This window comes from Pongo abelii, chromosome X, assembly GCF_028885655.2.
Source record: "Pongo abelii isolate AG06213 chromosome X, NHGRI_mPonAbe1-v2.0_pri, whole genome shotgun sequence".
NCBI classification, from domain to species: Eukaryota; Metazoa; Chordata; class Mammalia; order Primates; family Hominidae; genus Pongo; species Pongo abelii.
The window spans coordinates 46,803,247-46,831,202 of NC_072008.2; the positions used below are offsets into that span (position 1 = coordinate 46,803,247).

At 41.3% G+C, this 27,956-nt stretch overlaps 1 protein-coding gene and 1 pseudogene across 10 annotated transcripts; one reads left to right on the forward strand and one right to left on the reverse strand.

Moving 5' to 3' along the window:
- Positions 1 to 210: 210 nt before the first annotated feature.
- On the forward strand, positions 211 to 27,956 carry KRBOX4 (KRAB box domain containing 4). Of its 10 annotated transcripts, none has more exons than XR_010139042.1 (8): positions 554 to 687; positions 1,545 to 1,655; positions 3,760 to 3,804; positions 16,028 to 16,154; positions 16,477 to 16,587; positions 24,459 to 24,502; positions 25,341 to 25,555; positions 26,066 to 26,200. XR_010139042.1 is itself a non-coding variant. In XM_009234766.4 (7 exons), the coding sequence occupies exons 3-6, from the start codon at positions 3,790 to 3,792 to the stop codon at positions 24,500 to 24,502; spliced, it is 297 nt and encodes a 98-aa protein (XP_009233041.1). In that variant the 5' UTR covers positions 554 to 687; positions 1,545 to 1,655; positions 3,760 to 3,789; the 3' UTR covers positions 26,066 to 26,183. The 10 variants fall into 10 exon arrangements, 7 of the variants coding, with proteins under 7 accessions (XP_054400139.1, XP_009233041.1, XP_009233043.1 ...); XR_010139043.1 differs by having other exon boundaries at positions 16,477 to 16,572; XR_002913094.3 differs by having other exon boundaries at positions 25,341 to 25,459; positions 26,069 to 26,190.
- Positions 7,443 to 10,093, reverse strand: LOC103889044 (vezatin-like; annotated as a pseudogene).

Sequence of the window (27,956 nt, forward strand, 5' to 3'; positions counted from 1 at the left end):
CCTCATTTCAAGAGATCGCTGGCTCTGCAGCCCAATTCAAAAGCCCATCCTCCAGGCCACTTCCCCGTCTGAGCCAGACCCCTTGCTCCCATGACTCTCTGAGAGCCAGGCCCAGGGTCGGGTTCCCTGAGATCAGCCTGGACCCTAGATGGCCACGCCTCCGAGCGCTATTGACGCCGGAGGCGCGACTCTTTTTCCTATTCTCAGGAGGGGAAAAAAGCGAGAACAATGGCTTTTGGGACGGAGGGACACAAACACCCAATGCCGCAGCGACTGGGAGGGTCGCGATGCAGCAGGACGAAATGGGAGAAGGGGGACAAGGGGGACTTCGGCCTCCCTGCGGGCGGGAGCTAGGCCGCTGGAAAGTCCGCTCGCCTCTCGCCGCCAAGGGATGACGCCCTGGGCCTTTTGTACCACTCGCCACGGAAAATGGTCACACGCTTTTGTCCTCAAACCGAACACTATCAGAAACACAGGGTGCTTGGAAGCCGCCATCTTGGCCATTGGCGGTGGCGCACCCACTCCCGTGCTACTGCGCGTGCGCGGCGCTGCGACACACTCCGACCGCATCCCGCGTTCCCAGGGGGCGGTGGGAAGCGGAAGTGCTCCGCTGACCCGGGAGGGCGGTCGCTAGTTCACACTGGCTGTTGTCATCGGCCTCTGAGGTTTCAGGCTCTTGGCGGTGAAGTAAGAGGGACGCGGAGGTGGTGATGGTTTTGATGGGGGCGGGGGTTGACGGGGTCGTGGGGTCATGGGGCCATGGGTGAACGCCTTTGTAGGTGACAGGTGGCTCTACAGCCCAGCTCAAAAGCCCATACTCCAGGCCACTTCCCTGCCTGAGACAGGCCCCTTGCTCTCAGGACCCTCCGAGCCACGACCAGGGTCCGGTTCCCTGAGACCCGCAGGCCTGTGGGCGTGAGTGCTGGGGGCGAGGTTCGGGGCCAGCGAGTGACTGATTGATTGAGTCACTCGGCGCCTGTTTCCTGAGCGCCTAAAAATGCCAGGCAACCTTGCAAATGTTTCACATTAATCTTCACAGGAGCCCTGTGAGGTGTTACGATGATTATTTTCGTGCTATAGAGAGAAAATGGCTCAGTGTGGCTTGACAACCTGTCCAAAGTCACGTAGGTAGCAAACCCGAGGAATCCTTTTTCTTTTTCTTTTCCTGTGCTTTGTTTATCATGTTTATTGTTTCCTGTGTGTCTCCCCCGCTAGACTAGAAACTCTGCAGGAGCTGGGACTTTGAGATTTTGTTCACTGATGTATTTCCAGCACGGAAAACGGGCTCATGGAAGGCACTCGTTTCTTCAGTGAATAAAAGTGGCACAGCAGTCGATCAGTTGGTTCCAAAGCCCGGACTCAGGAAGGCAGGGTTTCGCTCACTGAGGATAATTGAGCTGTGCATGAATGTTAACTCTTAAAGCTAGAATGAGGGGTTGTCCCTCTTCTGCTGGGTAAAAACCTTTGGGTTTCACTCAACTTCACTGCATGGAAGGGAGCATAGGTGTTGCTAATTGAATCTCCCGTGGTCACTGTGTTTCCAGGGTCAGCGTGCAGACCTGAGACCACTGCTCACCGACTCCAGACTCCAGTTTATCTGTGCCCCGGCTTCCTCACTTAGTCTCAGAAGACTTAGGCTGAGGCCTCAGAAGGAGGTGAGTTCCCTGGGTCACAGGCAGAGATCTGTTGCTATAGTGATGGCCCCAACTGGGGCGTGTTTGTCTCTGAATCCCTTGGTCCTGCCGCCTTGGACACAAGAGAAGTACGCTGAGCTGAGGCGAGTTGGAGGAGAAGCCTCAGCAAGAGCCCAGACCTAGATCCTCAGAGCAGAGAAAGGAGGCTCACGGGACAGCAGGTCCTAGAAGAGCTGGACCCGTAGTGGCCTTTGTCCCTCACTTCAGCTGAGACAGAGCAAAGCTGGCTCAACTTCCAGGTGCCATGGAGGACCGTGTGACAGTGCAGTTTGATTCCTGCTGGAGGAGGGACAGGTGAAAGTCACAGGTGGATGGAGGCATAGATGTCCCCCCATGGGGCAGGTGCCCTGCTGTAGTACCTGCAAAGGCGGGATGAGGCTGGGAAGGATCACAGCCAGCCACAGAGGATTGGCCTCTCCTAGCACACCTATTTGTGCACCCCTGTGTTCCCGTCTCTTGCCATTGGCTATTTCTGAATTTGAGTCAGCCCCACACCATCAACCAGGCACCTGCTTCCAGGGGAAATGCTGAGTGTCCCTTCATCCTGACCAAAGTGCAGAAAATATATTTTTAGTTTATAGAATTTCCAAGTAGTCTCTAGGTACGCTGTCATCCATCTCTGCTGCCTTATTTCAATGCTTAATGAAAGTGGGCCGGGGGACATGACCTGCTAAGCTACACCAAGCTGAACCCTGTTGTCCTGATACTGTCACAATGATTGCTGCAGTATGCAATGGTTACTCTGCACAGAAGCTCCTTGCTGGAACTTTATTTGAAAAACTACCAAAGAAGGAGGAGGCTGGTAATCAAAATGCAAATTGTGAGAAAGGAGGAAGTGGTGGGGTGGGAGCAGGGTAGGTGGCCAGTTAAAGAGGCAGATGCAGGGGAGCAGGCACAGTGGTTTTCAGCCCCTCACAGAACCCACCCAGCCCCACACCTCTCCTCCACTGTGGCCCTCTGAGCCCTTGTTGGGCTCCTTCCTCCAAACCACATCAAGAGATCCTACTTATACACACTTGCAGAGGGTCTTTTCACCTCTAGGGCTCGGTTTGATAAGAGGTGATTTTTAATAATTTTTAATTTTTGTTTTACTAGTGATATTCTTTGTCAAAAATTGAGAAAATGCAAATAAAAGAAGAAAATTGAAATCACCACTCAGAAGTAACCAATATCAGCATTTTAATAAATCCTCTGAGACATCATATATGTGCATATTGATTATCAAAAATGAGATCACACTGCGCTTGCTTTCTTGGAACCTGCTTTTAAACACATTAGGAACTAAAAACAAATTCCATAGTATTTTGAAAAGCTGTTCAGTATACCTGCTTTTGCATGTGTCATATTTTTTAACTGTGTCCTCTTTGCTGGATATTTAGTTGCTTCCAATTTTTTTTGTTTGTTTATTTGTTTTTTGTTTAGACGGGGATTCCCTCTGTCACCCAGGCTGGAGTGCAGTGGTGCCATCTTGGCTCACTGCAACCTCCACTTCCTGGGCTCAAGTGATTGTTCCACCCAGCCTTCGGAATAGCAGGGACTACAGGTATGTGCTACCATGCCTGGCTAATTTTTGTAGAGATGGGGTTTCGCCATGTTGCCCAGGCTGGTCTCAAACTCCTGGGCTCCAGTGATCTGCCCACATCAGCCTCCCAAAGTGCTGGGATTACAAGCATGAGCCACTGCACCCGGCCGCTTCCACATATTAATATTTTAATGGTAGAAGTGACTACAGTTAACATTCTTTCAGCTTTTCCACATTTAGGATTGTTTCATTATGACAAATGTCTAAGAATAGAACTCTTAAGATAAAGGAGATGTTAATTGTTACTGGTTTCTAAAGTAGATATCTTTAGACATAAGCCATACATCTGTCTAGTAAGGGAAACAAAATTTCATGTGCAAAACCTACATGATCTTAGTAGAGTTTCATGGAAACAGGCTGGAGCTACCAGGTCATGTTTTTAGATCACTCTCCCTAGGGTACAAGGGTAATTATTATTGGGATGGTAATGATGGTCTAATGGCTGTACCTACCGAGCGTACTCTCCTAATTTTGCCTTTATAGATCTCCATCCTTTGTCCAGAGCAGAACAGGATGGCCATGTCCCAGGTGAGTTCCTAATTTACCCATACTTTGTTTCCATTGAAATTGAGGCAAGGTTTGGAATCTATATAGTAGACTTGAAAATACCAATTATCCCCTCTTCTCTGGCTGTTTTCTATTCAACTTGTTCTCAACCTCTGGTTTCTCTGATCCTCCCCCTCACCAGGAGAGAGGAAAAACAATGAGTCCTCTCTCTACTTCTTGTTTTTTCTTTTTCTTTTTCTTTTTTCTTTCTTTCTTTTTTTTTTTTTTTTTTTTTTTTGAGACAGAGTCTCACTGTATCACCCAGGCTGGAGTGCAGTGGTGCAATCTCAGATCACTGCAACCTCCACCTTCCGGGTTCAAGCGATTCTCCTGCCTCAGCCTTCCAAGTAGCTGAGATTACAGGTGCCCGCCACCACGCCTGGCTAATGTTTGTATTTTTAGTAGAGACGGGACTTCACCATGTTGGCCAGGCTGGTTTTGAACTCCTGACCTCAAGTGATCCCCCAACCTTGGCCTCCAAAGTGCTGGGATTACAGGTGTGAGCCACCATGCTCTCTACTTGTTCTTCTGAGAACTGTACCTCATCTTCTCTTCATTTCCTTCTCACAGAAGATTGTTTACATACATAGATTCATCTTGCTCTTTCCTCTTTCTTCACTTCTAGATCACTTGGTCTTTTTCATCATTCATATTTATGATAATAAGTTTGTGCATAATGTTTTGATGTGCGTAGAAAAAGCTAGTAGCCCAAAGGATTCTATTCCTTCTCCCCCGAGTACCATGTTCCTCGTCAGAGATGCCCACTGTTAACAGTTGGGTTAAATGTGGGGTAGATGCATTTATGTCAATTTAATGAACTAAAAACATATACATACGTATTGTTTTCATGCTTTTACACAAATGGCATCATACTCCCATACCCATGTTGCCTTTTGCACCTGATTACTTTCTGGGTGGTGTTCCTTGTCGATATATAAAGATTGTTTTAATTTCTATTTCATAGTATGGATGTATTAATATCATGTAACTTTATTTATGGATATTTAAGCTTTTAATTTCTTTTTACTGTTGTAAACAGTGCCTCATGAACAACTTTCTCTGTATCTACTTGCTCTGTAGTACCAGTGTTTATGGAGGTTATACCTGGAAGTCGGGTTTTGACTAAAAGATACTGAAACTTAAATTTGCCCTCTGAAATCCTTCATAATTACTCCTTTCACTAAATGTAAAGACCAGATAATTTCTGTCTTCCAATTTTCCAGGCTATTAAAGATGAAAAGGCACCCAGTTCATTTTGTGAAGCCACTTAACCTGAAATTTGAGGAAGATACTACAAAAAAGAAAATTATAGACCAGTTTCCCTTAAGAATATAAATGTCAAAATATTAAAAATACTCTGAATAGAACATTAACAAATTGCATTGGGCATTTCAAAAGCAATGGATGCACATGGTAAAAAAATTCAAACAAAAGCTTTGTTCAACCAAAAAAAGTTTTTTGTGGTTTTTGTTTTTTGATGCAGGGTCTAGCTCTGTCCCCCAGGCTGAAGTGCGGTGGCACAATTTCAGCTCACTGCAACCTCTGCCTCCCAGACTCAACAATCCTCCCACCTCAGCCTCCCAAGTTGCTGGGACTACAGGCACATGCCACCATGCCCAGCCAATTTTTGTATTTTTTGTAGAGATGGAGTTTTGCCATGTTGCCCAGGCTGGTCTTGAACTCATGAATCTCTTTCTCTGCCTACGCACAATCACTCGTTCTCTCCTGCATGTGCTTTCTCTCTCTCTTTCTCTTTCTCTCTTTAATAAGTTAAAGTACATCCTGGTCTTTCTGGTCCTTTTTTTTTTTTTAACGAACTTTTCACTTGTATTAACTCTACACCAGGGTTTCTTAGTGTGGCAATATTGACATTTTGGTTGAGGTCATTATTTGTCATGGGTTGCTTTCCTGTGCATTGTATATGTAACAGCATCCCTGGGCTCTCTCTACTAGATGCCAATAGTGCTCCCTCCTCCAGTTTTGGCAACCAAAATATCTCTTGTCATTGTCAAATATTCCCTGAGGAATAAAATTATCCAGTGTTTAAAACCAGTGGCCTACCCCGCTTACAAAAATGGCTGCTCGATATTTCATTTGATGGCAATACCACCATTTATTTACCTTTCTCCTAGTAATAGATATTTAGGATATTCCTAGTCTTTTGCTACCATAAACAACATAGCAGTGTATAGTAGATTCCCATTGTGTGCATGTGAGAACATTTATAGGATAACTTTCTAGATAGGAAGTTTCTAGGTCAAAGTTTATGCATCTTGAATTTTGATTCAAAACTGTCAATTGCCTTCCAAATAGGATGTACTGATTTGCATTGCTGGCAACATTATAATGCCTTTTCCTATAAATGGGAAATCACAGTGTATTATCCGCTATGATTTTTGCCATTGTGAGGGAGAAAAGAGTCGTGCATTTTAGTTTGTTTTTCTTGATTTGAGTGTCTTTTTTCATTTTTAACCACCATGTGTACTTTTTTCTTTCAAATATTTATTCTAGTCATTTGCCCCCTTTTCTCTTGGGTGTGGAATTACTTTGATTGCTGGATGTTAGCTCCTTGGGTTAACTTAAGCAAATGAGATCTCTGTCATATATGTTGTCAATATTTTTCATAGTTTATTATTTGCTTTGATTTGTCTTATACATCTTGGGGAGTGGACACTTAACGTGTTTTTAATGTCTAATTTTACAATATTTTGTGGCTTCTAGAGTTCTTGTATTGCTTAAATAGGATTCTGTGAGTTGAGATTATAAAAATGGCATTTCAGTTATGTGGAAAAAGTGGTTACTGAATGATGGTGGCACCATTGAGTCTCCATCTGGATGGAAAGAAAGTGAAACTCTTCTACATCATATAAAAGTGAATTCCAGATTGATCAAATACCTAAATATATATTTGAAAAATTAGGTGAAAATTTAAGAGGATATTGGTATAAGCTTGCTTAGTGCACTTTTTTTTTTAAATGGTACAATGTTTTTCTTTTAATGATCATTGGGACATCTTAAAATTAACTACTAAGTAACCACATGAATAAGGAAACATAAGAAATGCCATAACCCAAGTACTTTTGAAACTACTTCTTAGTTCCAAGCCCCAGCATGTATCAATTGTATGAATTAATTTTTTTTATTTAGAAACCGGATCTTTAAGACTAGTATAAACAAAAATAAAATGTAAACAACTTGTTATTAACATAATAGCTGCAGTTATTAACTGCAAGAATACAGTAAAAAAGTCATACTAAATGTTAATGTTCTTGTAACACAATTATCCATATCACCTTATGGTAGCAAATTCTGGCAAGAAATGATCATTCATTTCTTATTAAAAATACTTATTTCCAAGATCAGTTATACCACAAGTAAAACCACAGTTTATTCAATAGAGCCCTTACCTTTCTCTTTTTTTCCTGAAAGATCTGCCATTTACAGGGAACTACTAATTTCAGATCAGTTACTCAAACCAGGGTTATTCCTGTAAATGTACATCATAACTTTATATATAGTAGATGTACACTCATATTCCCTCTCTAGTCTTGAAGCTAAACACTTTCACAAAAGAAACAACCTAAAATCACTTCATGTGAATCTTGGTTCTTACTTTTCTTCTACCTCATTTGTTCTTCCTCCTCATCACAAAAATTCTCTTCCTGCATGGTGGCAAAGGAGAGAGATCTAGCAGCCACTTCTACAGCAAGGCCATCAGTGAAGGTAAAATTCAGTGACAGCTGTAGCCGTGCCAGCTTCTGCTGAATGGAAGTCTGTAAGGACTCCCTGGGAGATGGAGGGGTAGTGACCAGAACGCCTCCATCTGCTTGAGATTCATCTTCGCCCTCACATTGGTAACACATTCTGTCTTCTGCTCCTTGGAGGAAGACTTCATTTGCAGAATTGTCTTTATTTTTACCCTCTAGATCAAGCTTGTCCAACCCATGGCCCCGGGCCACATGCAGCCCAGGATAGCTTTGAATGAAGCCCAACACAATTCGTAAACTTTCTTAAAACATTATGAGATTTTTGGGCTCATGCCTGTAATCCCAGCACTTTGGGAGGCCGAGGCAGGCGGATCACAAGGTCAGGAGTTTGAGACCAGCCTGACCAACATGGTGAAACCCTGTCTCTACTAAAAATACAAAAATCAGCTGGGCATGGTGGTGCGTGCCTGTAATCCCAGCTACTCGGGAGGCTGAGGCAGGAGAATTGCTTGAACCCAGGAGGCAGAGGTTGCAGTGAGCTGAGATCGTGCCACTGCACTCCAGCCTGGGCGACAGAGCGAGACTCTGTCTCAAAAAAACAAAAACAACAACAAAAAACATTATGACATTTTGTTGTAGTTTTTTTTTTTTTTTTTTTTTTTTTTAGCTTATCAGCTGTCATTAGTGTTAGTGTATTTTATGTGTGGCCCAAGACAGTTCTTCTTCCAGTATGGCCCAGGGAAGCCAAAAGATTGGACACCCCTGCTCTAGAGAGTCTTCACATAAATACTCAGTCCTACTTATTTCATTGTCACTTGTGGAGTGTTTACTATCTTCCTCTTCAGTATCATTTTTACTGACTTTTCCTGTATCTGAATTCATTGATGGTTCTGAATTACTTGTGGGTTCCACTGGGTTTACAGGAGACAAGGATTTCAACACAGCATGATCACTAAGTAGAAGTTATAACCACTTCTGCCTTTCTGCCTCTGAAGCTTTAAATCCCAGCACAGATTTTAATTCTTAGAGCACCCTCTTGGATTCTTCATGCTCGTGCTTCTGTCTTTCTTTGTCTTCTTGAGACAAGTAATAAAAATCATCCTTTCTGCAATCACTGTCAATATCTGTATCATCTACATAAGCTTCTAAGTCCTATTCATCCTCCTCAGGGAGTGGATCTTTGTCTGCAATGTGTAGAGTAGGCTGCATCAAAGTTACCACTGTACAGTGTGGGTTTTCACACACTACCTCAGGCTTGCCTTTTTTAAATCTGTATTTCTTCATAGCAGTTTGTCCACCTGAGAAATGGCCTCTTCCCAGCAATTGTTGCTTGTTTAAACATGGGGCTGAATCAACTTTAATTTCTGTTCTAGGATTTGATAAGCCTCTGACACTGTTCTTGTGTTTCTTTAATACAAAAAAGCTTTTCAAATTTATCTTTGAGAATTATTACCTTATTCAGTAATGCTTTCACATGGAGCTGCAAGTTGCACACTGCTGTGTGAATGTTATTCAATTCTTTTGACTTCTGTTGAGTTTTGGATAAACGCTGGTACTGACTAGTGCTGAGTTTCAAAGTACTGATAGAATTCAGAGTTGCTCTTAAGCTCTTCCAAACAGGCATAGTAAGCATGACGTAGACCTTGAGTCAAATCAGATAAGATTTGATGATGCAAAAGTGCTGAAGTAAGGGCCCAGGAGGTGAATTGGCTGTAGAGAGTAATAAGGCTAGCCATCTGAAGAATTCTGAACTCTGCCACCCAGAGTTGGAACAAAACCTTCAATGTAGGCAGGCTGAAGTCATCTGTAAAGTTAGGTGCTTCCTCTTCTGAAATCTACTCTTCACTAAGTCCAAGGCCCAGCTCCTTAAAAGGCATGACACAGATATAGCTGGTTGCATTGTCACTTTCAGAGTTCAGGGGGTAGTTTTTCAGCATCTGTAGGATAGATAGCCTTGCTACTTGGAAGTTCTGTAGACAGCTTTCCAGAGACTGATGAGGTACTGAGTGGGATGCCGTCCAGCTTTATTAAATGAGATAAATAATTATTTATCATTTAATAATTTAATAATGTATTATTAAATTATATAATTTATAAATATATAAATTATAATTTATTATAAATTTAATAATTTATTATTAATCATTTAATAAATTATCTCATTTATTAAATGGGATAAAGCACTGACCCTGTCAAGCAAAAGTATAAATCCTCTGGAAATCACTTCAGTTTCTTGAATGAGATGTAAAGCTTTTCTTACAAGGTTAGTAAAAGCTCAGCTATTTGCTGCCATATCTTCCAAGTGAACATAGTATTTTTTTCAGGTCACTTGTAGTTTAGCTGTCCTTCATACTCTCAAAGCTCTTATGACCAAATAAACAAATAGAATCACTCCCCATACCAGCCAGGAAGATAACGTCCACCAAGCGGGAAGCATAACAAGCAAACTAATGAAGGCAAATAGCATTGAGACATCCCAAATATTAGGGGTTGCCAGGGAGCAAAGTGTTGGAAGGTGTCCACTTTCCTGTTGTTGAGGTTGCCCTGTTTACAGGATACTGGAATCAAGTAGCTCAGTGAGCTCCACATCCTCTTGAAACAAGACTTCCTGTTGCAGGATGGTATGTAATGAGTTGAGTCGGAATCCAATATCCAACTTGTGAAGTAAGTCATCTTTCTTACTGCGCTGAGAAAAAAACCAACTTTTGGTGGTTTTAGCCGCTTTTAACAGAATGCGTTGCTTAATAACCCATTCCCTGAGCATGCCAGTAAGTGGAGTTTATGTTCATTGAGTGATTACTGTATCCCAGGTATTTTGGTAGGACTCTTGTAGGAAGCTTTTGTTGTCCCTCCATGGTGCATTTTTCTGTTTTTGGTGACAAAGAACATATTTCAAAGTCTGTGTGTCCCAGATCCTGTAAGTACTGATAAAGCGGATAATTCCAAAAGCTACCTCCTTGCCAAACTCCAGTGTCATCCTTCTCTGCCATGCCACCCACTTCAGCACGTTGGGAAATCAGAAGAAACATTTTTAATGAAGATGGGAAACCTAGAAACCATAACGAGAAAGATTGTCAGATTAAACTGTATTAAAATGTTAAAACCCGTAGAGTCAAAAGACATATTTGAGGCTGAGAGAAAATACATGCAATGCATATGATATGCAAAGGATTCATATATAGAAAATGAAAAAGGATGAAAGAAGGCAAAAATGTGGTGGACATATAGTCAAAAAGATAAGGCAAGCAATTTATGAGAAAAAAGTGTGATGCCATTTGAAAAGATCTTTACTTTCCCCAGTTTTCAAGCCAGGAAAACAGGGCTGATTTTCATTCCTCCCTTTCTGTTGCATTCCAACAAATGAAACCAGTCTCAGCCCTTCAACTGTTTGCCTTTCAGAGTTTTTTTTTTTGTTTTATATATATACAAAACCACAACATTTTGCATGGGTTGTTTTTAATGAAAATATGCTCCTACTGTGCTTTTCTGTTTTGGGGTTTTTGTTGTTTGTTTGTTTGTTTGTTTTTTGAGATGGAGTTTCGCTCTGTCACCCAGGCTGGAGTGCAGTGGCACAGTCGGCTCACCACAACCTCTACTTCCCGGGTTCAAGCAATTCTCCTGCTCAGCCTCCCAAGTAGCTGGGATTACAGGTGCCTGCCACCACGCCCAGCTAATTTTTGTGTTTTTAGTAGAGATGAGGTTTCACCATGTTGGCCAGTCTGGTGTCAAACTCCTGACCTCAAGTGATCCACCCACCTTGGCCTTTCAAAGTGCTGGGATTACAGGCATGAGCCACCGCACCTGGCCCCGACATTAGAAATTTCTAAGCACAATGAAAATCTTAAAAATTATCAAACACATCCATATCAAAGTGAGAAAAATATTTGAAGTATACATAACAATGAGCTACCTTCTTTTATACACTAAAATTCTAACAAATCATTGAAGATCACACCTAATATATAGCTGAAAGAGTATGAAATGTATGTAGAATAGTATACCATGTATCATACTTCATATTCTTAAACATTAAAAAGGTTGATAATAGTTAGTACAGTCAAGTATGTAGAAAAAACACCAAAGAAGTTATAAACTATATACAGCATTTTGTGGTGGAACAGTTGGTTTATATATATCAACATTTACATTGCAAATACCCTTAACACAGTAATGCCCTTTCTAGAATTTTACCCTAGACCTTTAATATATCAATAAGACAAGACAACCCAACAGAATGAAGACTCATAGTAACAGAAATATTAGTGGCCTAGAAACATACAAAGAGATTATAATCCTCACTAAAACTCACATACCTGCTGTCATTTATCTGTAAGAATGGTAAACTTTGAAAAGATAGATAAGAGCCACTGTGGATGAGAGTACTGGCTGGTTGAGAGGTAATTTGGCTGTACTTATTAAAGATCTTTTTCTTATTTTAATCAGCAGTTGCATTGATAGGACTCCATCCTAGTGAAATATTTATATGTCCACAAAGATTTCCAAAGCAGTTCTATTCATACTAGTGAAAAGTAGAAGGAGAAAGCCCTAAGTGTCCCATGTTCCTGAGAATCCAATAATGGTAGAATGACAGCTATACTACCAGGTGGCATTGCTTATGATAAAAATGACCCCTGATTGGTAAACAAACTTCACATGGACGAGGAGGACTACAGAGTGGTTAAATAAATTGCCACATCCATACTCTGGAACTGTCATGATAAAAATTGACTCATATGTAAGAATGTCTGGGATACTTTTGTCTAAGTGAAAAAAATCAAAGTTCAGAAGAGCATAGTAGGAGCAGCCGGGCATGGTGACTCACACCTGTAATCCCAGCACTTTGGGAGGCCGAGGTGGGTGGATCACCTGAGGTCAGGAGTTCAAGACCAGCCTGGCCAACATGGTGAAACCCTGTCTCTACTAAAAATACAAAAAATTAGCCAGGCATGGTGGCGCATGCCTGTAATCCCACCTACTCAGGAGGCTGAAGCAGGAGAATTGCTTGAACCTGGGGGGCAGAGGTTGCAGTGAGCCAAGATAGTGCCACGGCACTCCAGCCTGGGCAACAGAGTGAGACTCTGTCTCAAAAAAAAAAAAAAAGAAAAAAAAAAGAAATTTCTAATGTCTAGGTAGTCAAGTTTATCACTCTGTAGCTATGTATTTTCTGAATTTGGGGATTGCTTAGAAAGGCTATCAGTCACTACAAAACTATCAAAACTTTTATCTATCATTTTTATGGTTATTTTGTACACATTTAAATCTCTAATCCATCTGTAATTTACTTGGGGGCTCAGAGTAAGATGAGTAATTTGCTTTTATGGAGTTTCTTCCCTCCATAAATGCCTAGCCAGATTTTCCTAATGACATCTTTTCTGCAGAGATTTAAGATACTTTTATTATGAAGTAACCTCTGACACTGTACTTCTAGGATCTGTTAGTGGTTATTAACTCTCATTATCATTGTCATGTTTAGCTCTGTGTTACTGGAAGCCTGATAATGGAATGACGGCTGTTTTACTGGGTCTGAGAGATAAGGAAGGAAACCCAAGTTTTTCCTACTGTCTACTCTCACTTGACACAACACTTCTGACACCATATGTAATCCCAGGCCCCAGGCTGTTCCCTCACATACCAAGCAGTTTTCCCTGGACACCAGCTGGGTGTGCTGTGAAGTCAATTCCATTCTGACACCGTCTGCCTGGAGTTAGTGTGAGCTCCCACAGGTTGAGGCTTAGTCCCACAAGACTGCCCCGACTTGAGATGCTAGTCACAAGTAGGGTGTCACCTATACATCTGACTGATGGGCCACAAATTGGGGGTTCCCATGAACCCCTCCTGAAGATTGATTAATTTGCTAGAGTGAGTTTCAGTTTCCCTGCGTTTCCTCTATTTGTTATAAAGGATATTACAGGCCAAGCGCGGTGGCTCATTAATCCCAGCACTTTGGGAGGCCAAGGCGGGCGGATCACCTGAGGTTGGGAGTTTGAGACCAGCCTGACCAACATGGAGAAACCCCGTCTCTACTAAAAATACAAAGTTAGCCAGGTGTGGTGGCGCATGCCTATAATCCTAGCTACTCAGGAGGCTGAGGCAGAAGAATCGCTTGAACCTGGGAGGTAGAGGTTGCAGTGAGCCAAGATCGCATCATTGCACTCCAGCCTGGGCAACAAGAGCGAAACTCAGTCTCCAAAAAAAAGCTGGGGGCAGGAGGGTGGATATTACAGAGGATACAGATGAACCGCCAGATGGAAGAGATGTATAGGGCAAGGGATGTGGGAAGGTCCACGGACCTTTCATGCCCTCTCTGGACTCACTACCATCCGGGAACCACCAAGTGTTCAGCTGTGTGGAAGCTGTCTGAACCCACCCAATCCTTTGGTTGTTGTTGTTATTGTTGTTTTTGAGAAACAAGGTCTTGCTCTGTCCCCCAGGCTGGAGAACAGTGGTGCAATCTTGGCTCACTGCAGGCCCAACCTCCTGGCCTCAAGTGATCCTCCCTTCTCAGCCACCCTTAGTGCTGGGATCACAGGAGCCAGCCACCACACCCAGCCACAGTGGGGTTTTTATGGAGGCTTCATCACAGAGGCATGATCATCATTGGCCCTTGGTGATCAACTCAACCTTCATCTTCTCTCCCCTCCCAGGAGTTTTGAGGATGGAGATGAAATTCCCAACCCTCTAATCCTGTCTGGTTTTCTGGTGACCAGCTTCCATCCAGAAGCTACCTAGGGGCAGCCAGCTAACAGTCATCTCATTAGCATATAAAAGACACTTTGATCACTTCAGAGGCTATTTCAAGGGTTGCAGGAGCTTTTTGCCAGGAGACAGGACAAAAACCAAATATATATTTCACAATATCAAACCAGGTGACATTACTCCAGATAAAAATGACTCTGGATTGGTAAACAAACTGCCTCTGGACTGGAGGACTGAGTAAACTATGACTGGCTGGTAGGAAGCCATGGATTGGGGTTTTCTGAGCACATTGTCACTCAGTGATATGTAACTGGGCACATCTTTTCTGGGACCCTGGAAGCCATGCCACTGGGACCATTACAAGAGATACTGGTCTATGGAACAGGTTAGGGCTTCCAAGCAACATCATCCTAGCACTCAGCAGTGTGGTTTTGTTCCCCAGCACCGGAGCTATCACGAGGGAGGGGCAGATTGGGCTAACAGCTCCTGGATTGCTCTGAGAAGCCCTCCTACTGGAGAAACCTGCCTGTCCCCGCCCTCTGGCACACTGGCTTTCCTGTCCCCTCTCCTTCTGCACAGCTGGGTAAACTGGTGCCACTGTGGCCGATTTGGGCCTTATGGGTGCAGCGAGTGGCTTGAATTGAAGGCCACCAAGTGTCGGCGTGACAGGATAGGATCTGGAGCAGAAACAGGCCGGTTATTAGTCTTTGCGAGGAAATGGGGCGCTTGTAGAAGTGAGTTCTTGTTTGGTGGTGATAAGGCCAAGCACAGACCTTTCCCCTTTTGCTTCAGTCAGCTGCCCAGGCCACAGACCTCTGGCTTCCTGTTCTTTGTTTCATGATTGATTAGCTATGTTTAGAACTGTTTGTTGTAGTTCTGTGTCCCCTGTGAAGCCTGCTCTGTCAGCCCCAAGCAGGATTGACTTCCTCCCTTGTGGACCACCCGGACCCCTTCCTACATCTGTCACTGTCCCTGTGAGGCAGGCTTCCTCCCTGCCTCTGTTTCATCTATGAGTGTCTTAAGTGTCGCTTTTCTCCCTCCACTAAAGTGAAGCTCCTTGAGTTCAAGAGGTGTGGTTTTGTATCAATCTTTACTTCACAGGACTTACCAGCCCGGCCTCTATTCAGTAAACATGTGTTGAATGAATGAATTTCCAGGGTAAAATATTTCTCATACCCTATCTGTTTCTCCTATAAAGTTCAAAATGATTTTAGTCACATAGATACTCTATGTAATATACTATGCCAAACTGACTAGTGACTGGCATAAGAACAATTACATGAGAAAGGCCAGGCCGGGCGCGATGGCTCACGCCTGTAATCCCAGCACTTTGGGAGGCTAAGGCGGGCAGATCACAAGGTCAGGAGTTCGAGACCAGCCTGGCCAATATGGTGAAACTCCGTCTGTACTAACAATACAAAAATTAGCCGGGCGTGGTGGCAGGCTCCTGTAGTCCCAGCTACTCGGGAGACTGAGGCAGGAGAATCGCTTGAACCCGGGAGGCGGAGGTAGCAATGGCCGAGATTACGCCACTGCACTCCAGCCTGGGCGACAGAGCGAGACTTGGTCTCAAAAAAAAAAGAAAGGCCATCGTGGGTGTGGGAACCAGACTGCGTGGATTCGACTCCCCTCATTCCTGGCTGTGTGACCTGGGCTAGTTACTTAGGCTCTGTGCACCTCACGCTCTTCATCTGTCAAGTTTCTCCTAGAGGGCGCAGAGTAAGCCCTCCGTGTGTGTGAGGTGCCATGTCCCAGTGCCCCAGGCTGGTCCTGGGGTGCTAAAGAGGAATGTGCTGTTACAGGAATCATTGACCTTCAAGGACGTGTTTGTGGACTTCACCCTGGAGGAGTGGCAGCAACTGGACTCTGCCCAGAAGAACCTCTACAGGGATGTCATGCTTGAGAACTACAGCCACCTGGTGTCCGTGGGTGAGGGACCGTGCCATAGGCTGATGCAGAATGCCTCCAGTACTGTGTTTCTTTCTCAGCTGCTCCAAGCTCTGGGGCCTAGGAACAATGAGTGTGGGTTACCACCCTCAGTGAGTTTGGGTTACTGCCCACTGTGTAGTATTCGTAGTCCCCTTTGGACACTGGAGAGCATATTGGTGCCCTTGCTTGCTATGTGAATGTTCTGTACTGAGGGGGCAGATAGCTGTGTGCATGCGCCATCACCGAGGCCTGCAGGGGTGGGCCTAGGTTCTGGAATTCCTCAGCATTAATAACGAAGTCCTATGTCATTTCCCCTGAACAGGGTATCTAGTTGCGAAGCCAGATGTGATCTTCAGGTTGGGACCAGGTGAAGAGTCCTGGATGGCAGATGGAGGGACCCCGCTACGGACCTGTGCAGGTGAGGACAGGCCAGGTGAGTCAGGCCGGGGAAAGGAGACCAGGTTCGTTGGTGAGATCTTGGCCTCTGGGATGTGCTCAGGAGCCCTTCTCAGAGCCTCAGACTTGTGGACATGCCTAGGCTCTGATGAGCGGAACTGTTGTCATGTCCAAATGAGGCTTCTGCCTGGCCGCCGGTTACAGTCTCTGTGTTCTTTGCTTGGCATTCACATAGATTGTGGCCACTCTTGTTCTGAGATCCCATTTCTACCTTCCAACCTCCTGGCTTGTTAGTGAGAAGTGCCAAGCCCCTTCTCATTCCTCTCCCACCACCTTTCTGAAAGCTTTTAAGACTTATTCTCCCACCTTCTTGGCCTTTTGTATTTTCACCATAGTAGATGTATTAATAGATGTCAACATTTCCTCTTTATTGGGCATACTGTGGGCCCTTTCAGGCTGAAATTTGGACTTTTTTTTTTTTTTAGCCTAAGGTAGATTATCATACCTGGTTTTTTGTTTGTTTGTTTTTTGTTTGTTTGTTTGTTTGCTTGTTTGTTTTGAGTCAGTATGGACACCAAAGCTTTGCCAGTGACCTTTACCCAGCCAGGTACCCACCACGTTCTTGCCTGCTTTCACTTTGTGGTTAACACTGTAAACCTCACACCATTTTCTGTTTTCTCTACTTATTTCTTCTCAGACTCTTACAAATCTGACTTCATACTACTTGTTATCAGATTCCTCCATTTTTCAATACATCCTTCCTACTCAACTCTTGTTTTTGTTATTATCTCTTTACTTATTCAAAAAAAAAAAAAAAACACACTTGAGAGGACATTACTCCCAGGGTGGAATACTTCAGTGAACTGTATTTTAGTCCTGCATAGAACTGCTTTTTCCTTGTCTATTTTTCCTGTGGGCTACCTACAAGGATCCAGAAACTCTTCAGATACACTGGTCTACTCTTTCTCTCCTCTTCATAGTACCCCCTTCACTGGCCCATGGCAAAGAAGCCTGTTTAGAATGCTATTACTCTTCAGAGGGTGATCCCTGCCTGGGCATTGTTGGGGCACTAAGTAGAAAATCAGAATCTGAGGCCCCACTCTAGATTTTCTGAAAGAGAATGTGCATTTCAACAAGCTCCCCAGGGACCCCATAGGCACAGTAAAGCTTGAGAAGCACTGCTCATTAGAGATTAATTTCAGAGCATCAGCTGTAGTCAGGTGCTGGCCCCAAGGACCCACAGGTGACTCCTCATATGGCTTCCTCCAGAACCCACTCCTCAGCACACACACCTACTCTCTGAGATCCTCCCTGTTCTGGCATTTGTGGCTCCCACCACGCTGTAGCTTCCCCCAGGAATGTTTTGGGTGATGATAACCTCTTTGTTGCTCAGTGTAATTCCCTATCTGCTGCTTAGAGATTCATCAGGATTTCTGGTGTGCTGATGGTATGCTTGCTTTCTTCCAGTGATGCCTGGAATTGTAATGACTGTGTGTCTTGTTCTCATTTCAGTGCTATCCCAGAAGGGAGGAAAAGCAAATTCAGGCACAGTCTACCCTCCTGAGTCCCAATTCCCTAAGAACAACTATATTATATTAAAATACAGACATTTATATATTCAGTCTAAGAGTGCAGAACAGTATAGGCTAAAAAGTAATCTTAGGTGCATTCCCAATCACACCTCCCAAGGGCAGCTTCTTCTAAAGATTTCTCTTTTTGGTTCTGGTGAGCACCTCCATAGGTTTAGGGAATACCTTTATATCTGCATTTTGCAGGTTTTCAGTTTTATCTTCCCTCTATGAAAAGTAAGGATTTCCCTCACACTTTGGCCCTCCACTCCCCAGCTCTTCACAAGTTTGTTATATGCTTATTTTTAGTTCCTTTATTGGTTACATTTGTAACTTTCAATAATATAGCTATGCATTTCATATGGTAACTTTTAAAAAATCTAGCTAAGTGCCAGTGGCTCATTTCTTTAGCTCAAACACAACCCCTAGACATAAGAGCCTACATCTTGTTCTGACTTGTTCCAGTGTGGGACTGGTGGAAGACATTCAATAAATATTGCACTGATTGTTTTGGACCTGGGCAGAGGAAGGAGCTTTGTTATTCATCCACATACAAGTGGCTAAGAGCATGGACTGTGGAGTCACATAGCCTGGGCTGGAATTCTGGCCACTTCCCTCACTAGCTATCACTGTGTACACATTGGTTGGCCTCTCTACCTGTTGTAGAATGGGGCTAATGATAAAACTGAATGATTTTCAGAAATTAATGAGTTGATCCATGTAAAGCACCTAAAAGGGTGCCTGGGATAAAGGAAACACTCAACAAATGATATCACTATTTTTATTGTTGTTATTATCCATAAAACAGTTTTTTTTAATTTAATGTAGTGGTTGTTAACCAGAGATGTATTACGTAGTTACCTGTGGATCTGTCAGAATACTCATGAGTAGGCCCCCACTCTAGAAATTGTTTCAGAAAGCCTGTGGTAGGCCTGGTTATGTGCATTTTGAGTGACACTCCAGAGGGTTCTGATGCCCATCTTTGGTTAAGATCCACTACTTGAAATATCTGCTGAGAGGAATTGCAAGGAAATAGGAGACAGCAATGAGCATGCGAGCGGGATGGGATGGGAAGACAGGAGCATATGGACTCACTCCTAGACAGCTCTCCAAACTCCCAGGGTTGGAAGCAGAAAACAGCAGAAAGCAACTTGAATTTCTGCCCTATTTCTCCATATTTAAATCTATTTCAGGAACTATATTTTTCCCTCTGTCTCCTGGATGAAACCTCTGGTTGGTCCCATAAGTTCACTGGTCATTCTGAGATAATAAAAATCTTCTAGGAACTGTTACTTTCAAGAGTAGCCTCATTATAGTAATGAAAACTGCCCAGTCTCATGTAGTAGTACAAACTGAAGTTTATTTCAAGTTTGTTGATCTTTTCTTAGAAGTTTTAGCTTTGTTAATTTTCTCTACCGTTTTTCTGTTTTATTGATTTCTCCTTTTATTTCCTTTTTCCTACTTACTTTCAGTTTACTTTGCTGTTCTTTATCTAGCTTCTCCCCCGACATTTTATTATGAAAATTTTTGTATAAAACAAGTAAAAGAATTGTAGGTTGAACACCCATATAATACCTCCACCTAGATTTATAATAACTATAAAAGGCCTACCCCAGGCTTTGCTATATTTATCCCCTGTCCATCTGCCAATTCCTCTGTCCTTCCATCAATTCGATTTATTTTCTTATAGTGCATTTCAAAGGAAGTTACAGAGATCAGTACCCTTAACCCCTAAGTCCCTCCACAGGCATATCGTTAATTAGAGTTCCATATTTGTTAGTACTTTATCATTAGCGCTCATGAAGTATTTTAATAAAACAAAATGCCCTTATGGCACCATATGATCTTTGGCCATACATGTTAATGTTTGAACATAATTTTCTATATGTGTTTTTATGTGTGGTCATTATATATTTAGGTTGATGTGACTGCATTCCTTTTATTTTTTCAAATGAAATTGATTAAGGTATAATGTACACACCATGAAATTTATCTTTCTTAGGTGTATAGTTGTATAGTTTTGACAAATATATAGCTGTGTAACTACTACTACAATCAAAGCATTGGACATTTTCATCCCCCGCAAAAAACTCCATGTTTCCTTTTATAATTCAGTCTCTCTCCTCATCCCAGGCTTGACCTCTTTTCCTTCTAGTTTGGTTCTTTCTAGAATATCATGTGGCTGGCTTCTTTCACTTACCTTAATGCATTTTAGGTTCATCCATGTTGTGGCATGTATCAGTTTGTTCCTTTTGATAGCTGAGTAGTGTTCCAGTTTGTCTGTCGATGGACCAGTTAATGCACATTTGAATTGTCCCTGGGTTTTTTTGGTTATTATGAATGAAGCTGGCGAACATTCTTGTACAGGCATTTCTATGGATCTGTGTTTTCATATCTCTTGGGTAAATATCTGGAGTGAGATTGCTTGGCCATACGGTAAGCATATGTTTAACTTTATAAGACATTGGGCCGGGTGTGGTGCCTCACGCTGGTAATCCCAGCACTTTGGGAGGCCAAGGCGAGCGGATTACTTGAGGTCAGGAATTTGAGACCAGCCTGGCCAGCATATAGTAAAACCCCGTCTCTACTAAAAATACAAAAATTAGCTGGGTGTAGTGGTGCACGCCTGTAATCCCAGCTACTTGGGAAGCTGAGGCAGGAGAATCGCTTGAACCCAGCAGGTGGAGATTGCAGTGAGCCGAGATCACGCCACTGTACTCCAGCCTGGGTGACAGAGTAAGACTCTGTCTCTCAAAAATAATAATAATAATAATAAGATATTGCCAGACTGTTTTCTAGTGTGGCTGTACTATTTTGTTTTCCCACCAACAACACACCTTTCTAGTAGGTATATAGGGGGATCTCATTGTGATTTAAATTTGCATTTCTGTAATGATCAGTGATGTTGAGCATGTTTTCATGTGCTTATTTGCCATCTGTATATGTTCTGTGGTGAAGTGTCTACTGTAATCTTTTGCCATTGTTTGTTATTAAATTGTGAGAGTTCTTTATATATTATGGATATAAATCTTGACCAGCTATGTGTTTTACAAGTATTTACTCCTAGGCTGTGGCTTGTTTTGTTCATAACAGTATCTTTTGAAAAACAAATGTTTCTGTTTTTATAAAGTCCAATTTATTAAATTTTTCTTTTATGGTTCATGCTTTTTGTGTCCTTTTTAGCAAATCTCTCACTAACCCCGGGTAACAGAGATTTTTTCTGTATGTTTTCTTCCAGGAGATTCATAATTTTAGTTCTTATATTTATAAGTCTGTGACTGTTAATGACTTAATTTTTGTATCTGATGTGAGGTAAGGGTCAACATATTTTTATATTATTTTTACATTGCATTTCCAATTGTTCCAGTAATATTTTTGAAAAGAATATTCTTTCTTTTTCTCAGATCAACAAGTGATCCATTTATTATTTGACATCTACTTTAAAATGATGCCAAGTGTGGTGCCTCACACCAATAATCCCAGCACTTTGGGAGGCTGAGGCAGGAGGATCCCTTGAGCCCAGGAGATCAAGACCAGCCAGGGCAACATAGTGAGACCCCGTCTATACTAAAAAATTAGCTGGGCATGGTGATGCGCACCTGTAGTCCTAGCTACTTGGGAGGCTGAGGCACAAGAATCGCTTGAACCTAGGAGGCAGAGGTTGCAGTGAGCCGAGACCGCACTGCTGTACTCCAGTGCTCCAGCACTCCAGCCTGGGCAACAGAGCAAGACTCTGTCTCAAAAAAAAAATGTTAATAGTAAGAATTTCACTGGGGAACTAGGATATATAAAATAATCTAATGAAAATTGAAAATTAAGAATTTAATATATATAAAAAAGAAACACAAAATTTAAAAAGCAACAACAAAAAAAGAATTTAATATATAGACTTAATAGCAGATTAACCAGAGCAGAAGAGAGGTTAAGTAAGAAAGATAAGTTACTATCAAATATTCAGTCTATTCTAGACTGTTCTTTCTTGATTAACTTACTTTGGCATCCTTTTTGAAAAGTATTTGAACATATGTGTCACTCTGTACACCAATACAGGTTGAGTATCCCTAATCCAGAAATCCAAAATCCTAAATTCTCCAAAATCCAAAACTTCTTGAGCACCGACATGGCATCCAAAGGAAATGCTCATTGAAGCTTTTCAGATTTCATGTTTTCAGGTTAGGCTGCTGAACCAGTAAATATATAATGTAAACATTCTGGAAATCAACAAAATCTGAAATCCAAAACACTTCTCGTTCCAAGCATTTTGCATAAATGATACACAACCTGTACCACATGTCTTAATTGCTGTAGCCTTATATTATGTGTTTAAATCAAGTAATATGAGTCCTCTTACTTTGTTCTTCCTTTTTGTAATGTTTTAGCTAGTCTAGGTCCTTGGTATTTTCCTAGAAATTTTAGACTCAGCTTGTCAATTTTTGCAAAAAAGCCTGCAGGGGGTTTTGACATTGCATGGAATCTGTGGATAATTGATGTGCAATATTGAGCCTTCTAAATCATGAATATGGTATATCCGTCTATTTCAGTTCTTTTAAATTTTATTTCAGTAATATTTGATAGTTTTGAATGGATAGGTCTTGCACATATTTTGTTTAATTTACCCCTGTGTTTTATGTTCTTACAAGGTAATATAAATGGGGTGTGTGTATGTACCTAGTTGTTTTGTATTTCATTTTCCTATTGCTCATTGCTAGTTTATAGAAGTGTAATTGATCTTTCCATATTGGCTTTGTATCCTGGAACCTTTCTAATAAGCTCATATATTAGTGCTAGTAGCTCTTTTATAGATGGTTTGGTATTTTCTACATAAACAATCATGTAGTTATGAATAAGGACAGTTTATTTCTTTTCCCAGTCTAGATGCCTTTACTTCTTTTTCTTACCTTATTGTACTTACTGGCTAGGATCTTCAGTATAATGTTGACTAGGGTAGGGAGGGCAGCATACTTGCCTTGATCCTGATCTTAGGACAAAAGCATTTACTCTCTTACCATTAGGCATAATTTTACTTGCAGGTTTTTTCATAATGGCCTGATAAAGGTTGAGGATATTTCCTTCTAATCCTGATTTTCTGAAAGTTTTTTTTATTATGAATGGATGTTATAAATTATTTTTATGGATCAATTCCTATGATGGTGTTTTTTCTCCTTTAGACCATTACTTCCTATGTAATTATTGATATTATTGGATTTACATGTACCTTTTTAAATTTATTTTCTGTTCATCCCCCCAACCAAACTTCTTTTTGGTTTTTTGTTGTTATTTTACTTCACCATTCTTCTCTTTGGAATATTTGACTGTTTTTAAAATTAAACATTCTGTATTGAGATAATAATAGATTCCCATGCCCTTGTAGGAAATAATACAGACAAATCTCGTGTATTCTACCCAGTTTCCACTAATGGTGACATCTTGAAAAACTATACTACAAATCACAACAAGGATATTGACATTGAGAAAGTCAAGATACAGAAAATTTCCATTACTACAAGGGTCCTTCATAGTGCTTTGTATAGCTATACCCATTCCTTCCCACCCCACCCATTCTTAAGCCCTGGCAACTACTAATTTGTTCTCCATTTCTATAATTTTGTCATTTCAAGAATATTACATAAATGAGGTCATACAGTATGATACTTTATGGGATTAGTTGTTTTCACTCAGCATACTTCTCAGTTGGATTCATCCTGTTGTGAGTACCCAGAGTTTCTTCCTTTTTGTCACTAATATTCCACCAAATGGATGTACCACAGTTTGTTTAGCCATTCACCATTTGAAGAACATTCCTGTTTTCAACTTCATTGATTTCTGCTCTTATTATTTCTTTTCTTCTGCTTGATCTTTATTTCTAATATATGCATTCAGTGCTATACATATCCCTCTAATTGCTGTGTCCCACAAATTATGATATGTTGCATTTTCATTTAATTCAAAATAGTTTCAAATTCCCCTTAAGACTTATTTAGAAGTAAGTATATCTTTAAATTTCCAAATATTTGGGGTTTTCCAAGTATCTTTCTCATTGATTTTTGTTGTAATACTTTTATTGCACATAATATGATTTCGTATAAATTTGTACAAGTTTGTTTTAAGACCCAGAATATGTTCTATCTTGGTGAATGTTTCATATGCACTTGAAAAGAATGTATATTCTGCTGTTGTTGGATGCAGTGTTCTCTGAATGTCAATTAGGTGAAGTTGGTTGATGGTGCTGTTCAGATTATCTATATCCTTGCTGGTTTTCTGTCTACTTGTTCTATCAATTATTGAGAGAAAGTGTTGAAGTCTCCAACAATAATTGTGGATTTGTCTGTTTCTCTTTCAGATGTATCCATTTTTGCCTCATGTATTTTGAAGTGCTGTTATTAGGTACATACACTTTTAGGATTGTTATTTCTTCTCAAAGAATTGACTGTTTTATCATTTTGTAATGTCCCTCTTTGTGCCAGAAAATCCTTCTTGTTCTGAAGTCATTGTCTGAAATTAATGTAATTTCTCCAGCTTTCTTTTGGTTAGGTTTTCATGGTATATCTCCATCCCTTTACACATCTCTCTACAGAGAGTTTCCTTATACCTCTCTCTACCCACCCCCACCCCGCCAATTTCCCCTAATAGTAACATCTTGCATTAGTATGGTACATGTGTTACAACTGGTGACTGAATACATTATTATTAACTAAAGTCACATCTTACATTAAGGTTCACTCTTTGTGTTGTTCAGTTCTATGGGTTTTGTCAAATGCATAAAAATCCACCATTACTGTTTCATACAGAATAGTCTTACCGCCCTAAAAATCCCCTGTGCTTTGCTTTTTCATCCCTTTTTCACTCTCTCCTGGCAAGTGCTGATCTTTTTACTATCTCTATAGTTTTGCCTTTTCTAGAATGTCATATAGTTGGAATCATATAGTATGTAGCCTTTTCAGACTGGCTTCTTTCAAATAGCAATATGCATTTAAGTTTCCTCCATGTCCATGGCTTGATAGCCCATTTCTTTTTATTGCTGAATAATATTCCATTGTGGATCACTTTGTTTATCCATTCACCTATTGAAGGACATCTTGGTTGCTTCCAGTTTGGGGCCATTATGAATGAAGCTGCTATAAACATCACGTGCAGGCTTTTCTGTAGACATAAGTTTTCAACTCATTGTGGTTCATTTCCTTTTGAAGTTTGTAATTTTTTTTTACTGTGAACTCCTTTTCAGTGAGAGTTATTTTCCATGGAAATTCTGTGTACCCTAAGCTATGAAAGCATCACCGCAGAACTATTTGGATTGCCACTGCTGGGGCCCACTGGTTTCACTAATGCAGGAACAATTTATAGGTGAATTTATCAACTTCGGGGGTTTTGTATTATACTTCAAATGTCCATTTGGAATGCACTCCTACATGTGGTACAGGACTGTGGTTCTGACTTCTTGTAAGTAACCCCTGATTCTTCTTAACATTTTCATTAGCCAGTGGGTGACATCTTTCTAGTTCCTATTTTACACACAGAGATGTCCTTTGTGACTCCCAGCTTTAAGCAGGTAGCTCAATTCTAATTCTCTGCACATTTGTGCCCTGTGGCCTAGAATTCACTTCACACTCATGATTAGAGCCTTAGTCCCCCAACTGCAAAGCCACACAGCTTTAATTTCTGTTCACCCCCTCACTTTAAATTTCTTCTTCATTTTTGTCACATAATAAATTTATTTTCTGGTTTGAGCTTGGCTGCATATTAAATTATTTTTGTTAAATTTGAGCCAGCATTTCTTTGTACTTGCACTCAGGGGAGGTGGTGGTGGTGGGACATGGGGAGGGTCCATCCACATCAGCTCAAGTCATGTTGATAGGAGTTCACTGCTTGGGCATTTAGGGATTAATGTTATTCCATAACATTCTAGTGGAAAGACTTAACAAGTTTGATGATTCATTCATTTTCTTCTAGAAGTCTGGCAAGTTGATGAGCAGATAGATCACTACAAGGAAAGCCAAGACAAACTTCCGTGGCAAGCTGCATTCATAGGCAAGGAAACACTGAAGGATGAAAGTGGTCAAGAATCCAGAACATGTAGAAAAAGCATTTATCTGAGCACAGAATTTGATTCTGTAAGACAAAGACTCCCTAAATATTATTCATGGGAAAAGGCATTCAAAACATAATTTAAACTTTCTTGGTCAAAATAGAAGCTATGTAAGAAAGAAAGATGATGGATGTAAGGCATATTGGAAAGTATGCCTCCATTATAATCTTCATACAGTTCAACCTGCAGAGAGATTTTTTGACCCTAATCAACGAGAGAAAGCCCTCCACCAAAAGCGAGCCCTTAGAAAAAGTCAGAGAAGTCAAACTGGGGAGAAACTCTACAAATGTACTGAATGTGGAAAAGTGTTTATCCAGAAAGCAAACTTAGTTGTACATCAAAGAACTCACACTGGAGAGAAACCTTATGAATGCTGTGAATGTGCAAAAGCCTTCAGCCAGAAGTCAACCCTCATAGCACACCAGAGAACTCACACAGGGGAGAAGCCCTATGAATGCAGTGAATGTGGAAAAACCTTTATCCAGAAGGCACCACTTATTAAACATAAGAAAATTCATATGGAGAGAGACCCTATAAATGCAGTGTCTGTGAGAAAGCCTTCAGTAGGAAGTCAACTCTCATTAAACATCAGATAATTCATATAGGAGAAACCTTGTGAATGTAATAAATGTGGGAAATCTTTTAGTGTTAAATCAACTCTAATTGTATGTCACAGAACATAAATGCATAAGTTGCATGCTATTGTGAGTAGTGTGATGAAATTTTGCACTGTCCTGCTCTTTCCTGCTCAGGATGCAAATCAGTGAATCTTTTTTTTTTTTTTTTGAGACAGAGTCTTGCTCTGTCATCCAAACTGGAGTGCAGTGGCACAATCTTGGCTCACTGCAACCTCCGCCTCTTGGGTTCAACCGATTCTCCTGCCTCAACCTCCCAATAGCTGGGATTACAGGCACATGCCACCATACCTAGCTAATTTGTATTTTTAGTAGAGACAGGGTTTCACCATGTTGGCCAGCCTGGTCTTGAACTCCTGACCTCAAGTGATCCGCCTGCCTCAGCCTCCCAAAGTGCTGGGATTACAGGCATGAGCCACTGCACCCGGCTTGAATCATCCTTTTGTCCAGTATTATATCCATGCTGTATATGCTACCCGCCCACTAGTCCCTTAGCTGTCACAGTTGTCAGATTGACTGTCATGGGATTGCAGTGCTTGCATTAAAGCTACCCTTATTGTATAATGACCCCAAAGTGCAAGAGTAGTGATGTTGGCAATTTGCATACACCAAAAATAAGTTATAAAGTGCTTCCTTAAAGTGAAATGGTTAAAGTTCTTGACTTAATAAAGAAAAAAAATGTATGCTGAGGTTGTTAAGATTTACAGTAAGAATGAATCTTCTATCCAAGAAATTGTGAAGAAGGAAAAAGAAACTTGTGCTAGTTTTGTTGTCACATCTCAAACTGCAAAAGTTATGGCCACAGTGCATCATAAGTGCTAAGATGAAAAAGACATTAAATTTGCGGGTGGAAGGCGTGAATAGAAATGGGTTCTGACAGCAATCGGGTTCGGTACTATTCACAGTTTCAGGCATCCGCTAGGGATCTTGGAACATATCCCCCATGGATAAGGGAGGACTACTGTACCTTGTCATATTGTGCATTAAAGAATTCATTGAGTGTAATCATGTAAGTCTAACACACATTTAAAAAGCCCTCAGATATCATTTCGCCTTCAGTTGATGTAAGAAAACTCAGAAGTTACTCAAATCATTCAATAAATGATAAATTATTTATTTA

Excerpts from the sequence above, each read along its gene's own strand:
- KRBOX4 (XM_003780501.4), top strand. Across the intron at positions 16,155-16,476 it reads CAGCCACCTGGTGTCCGTGG|GGTATCTAGTTGCGAAGCCA; the intron begins GTGAGGGACCGT and ends TCCCCTGAACAG. Across the intron at positions 16,588-26,065 it reads TGCAGGTGAGGACAGGCCAG|AAGTCTGGCAAGTTGATGAG; the intron begins GTGAGTCAGGCC and ends ATTTTCTTCTAG.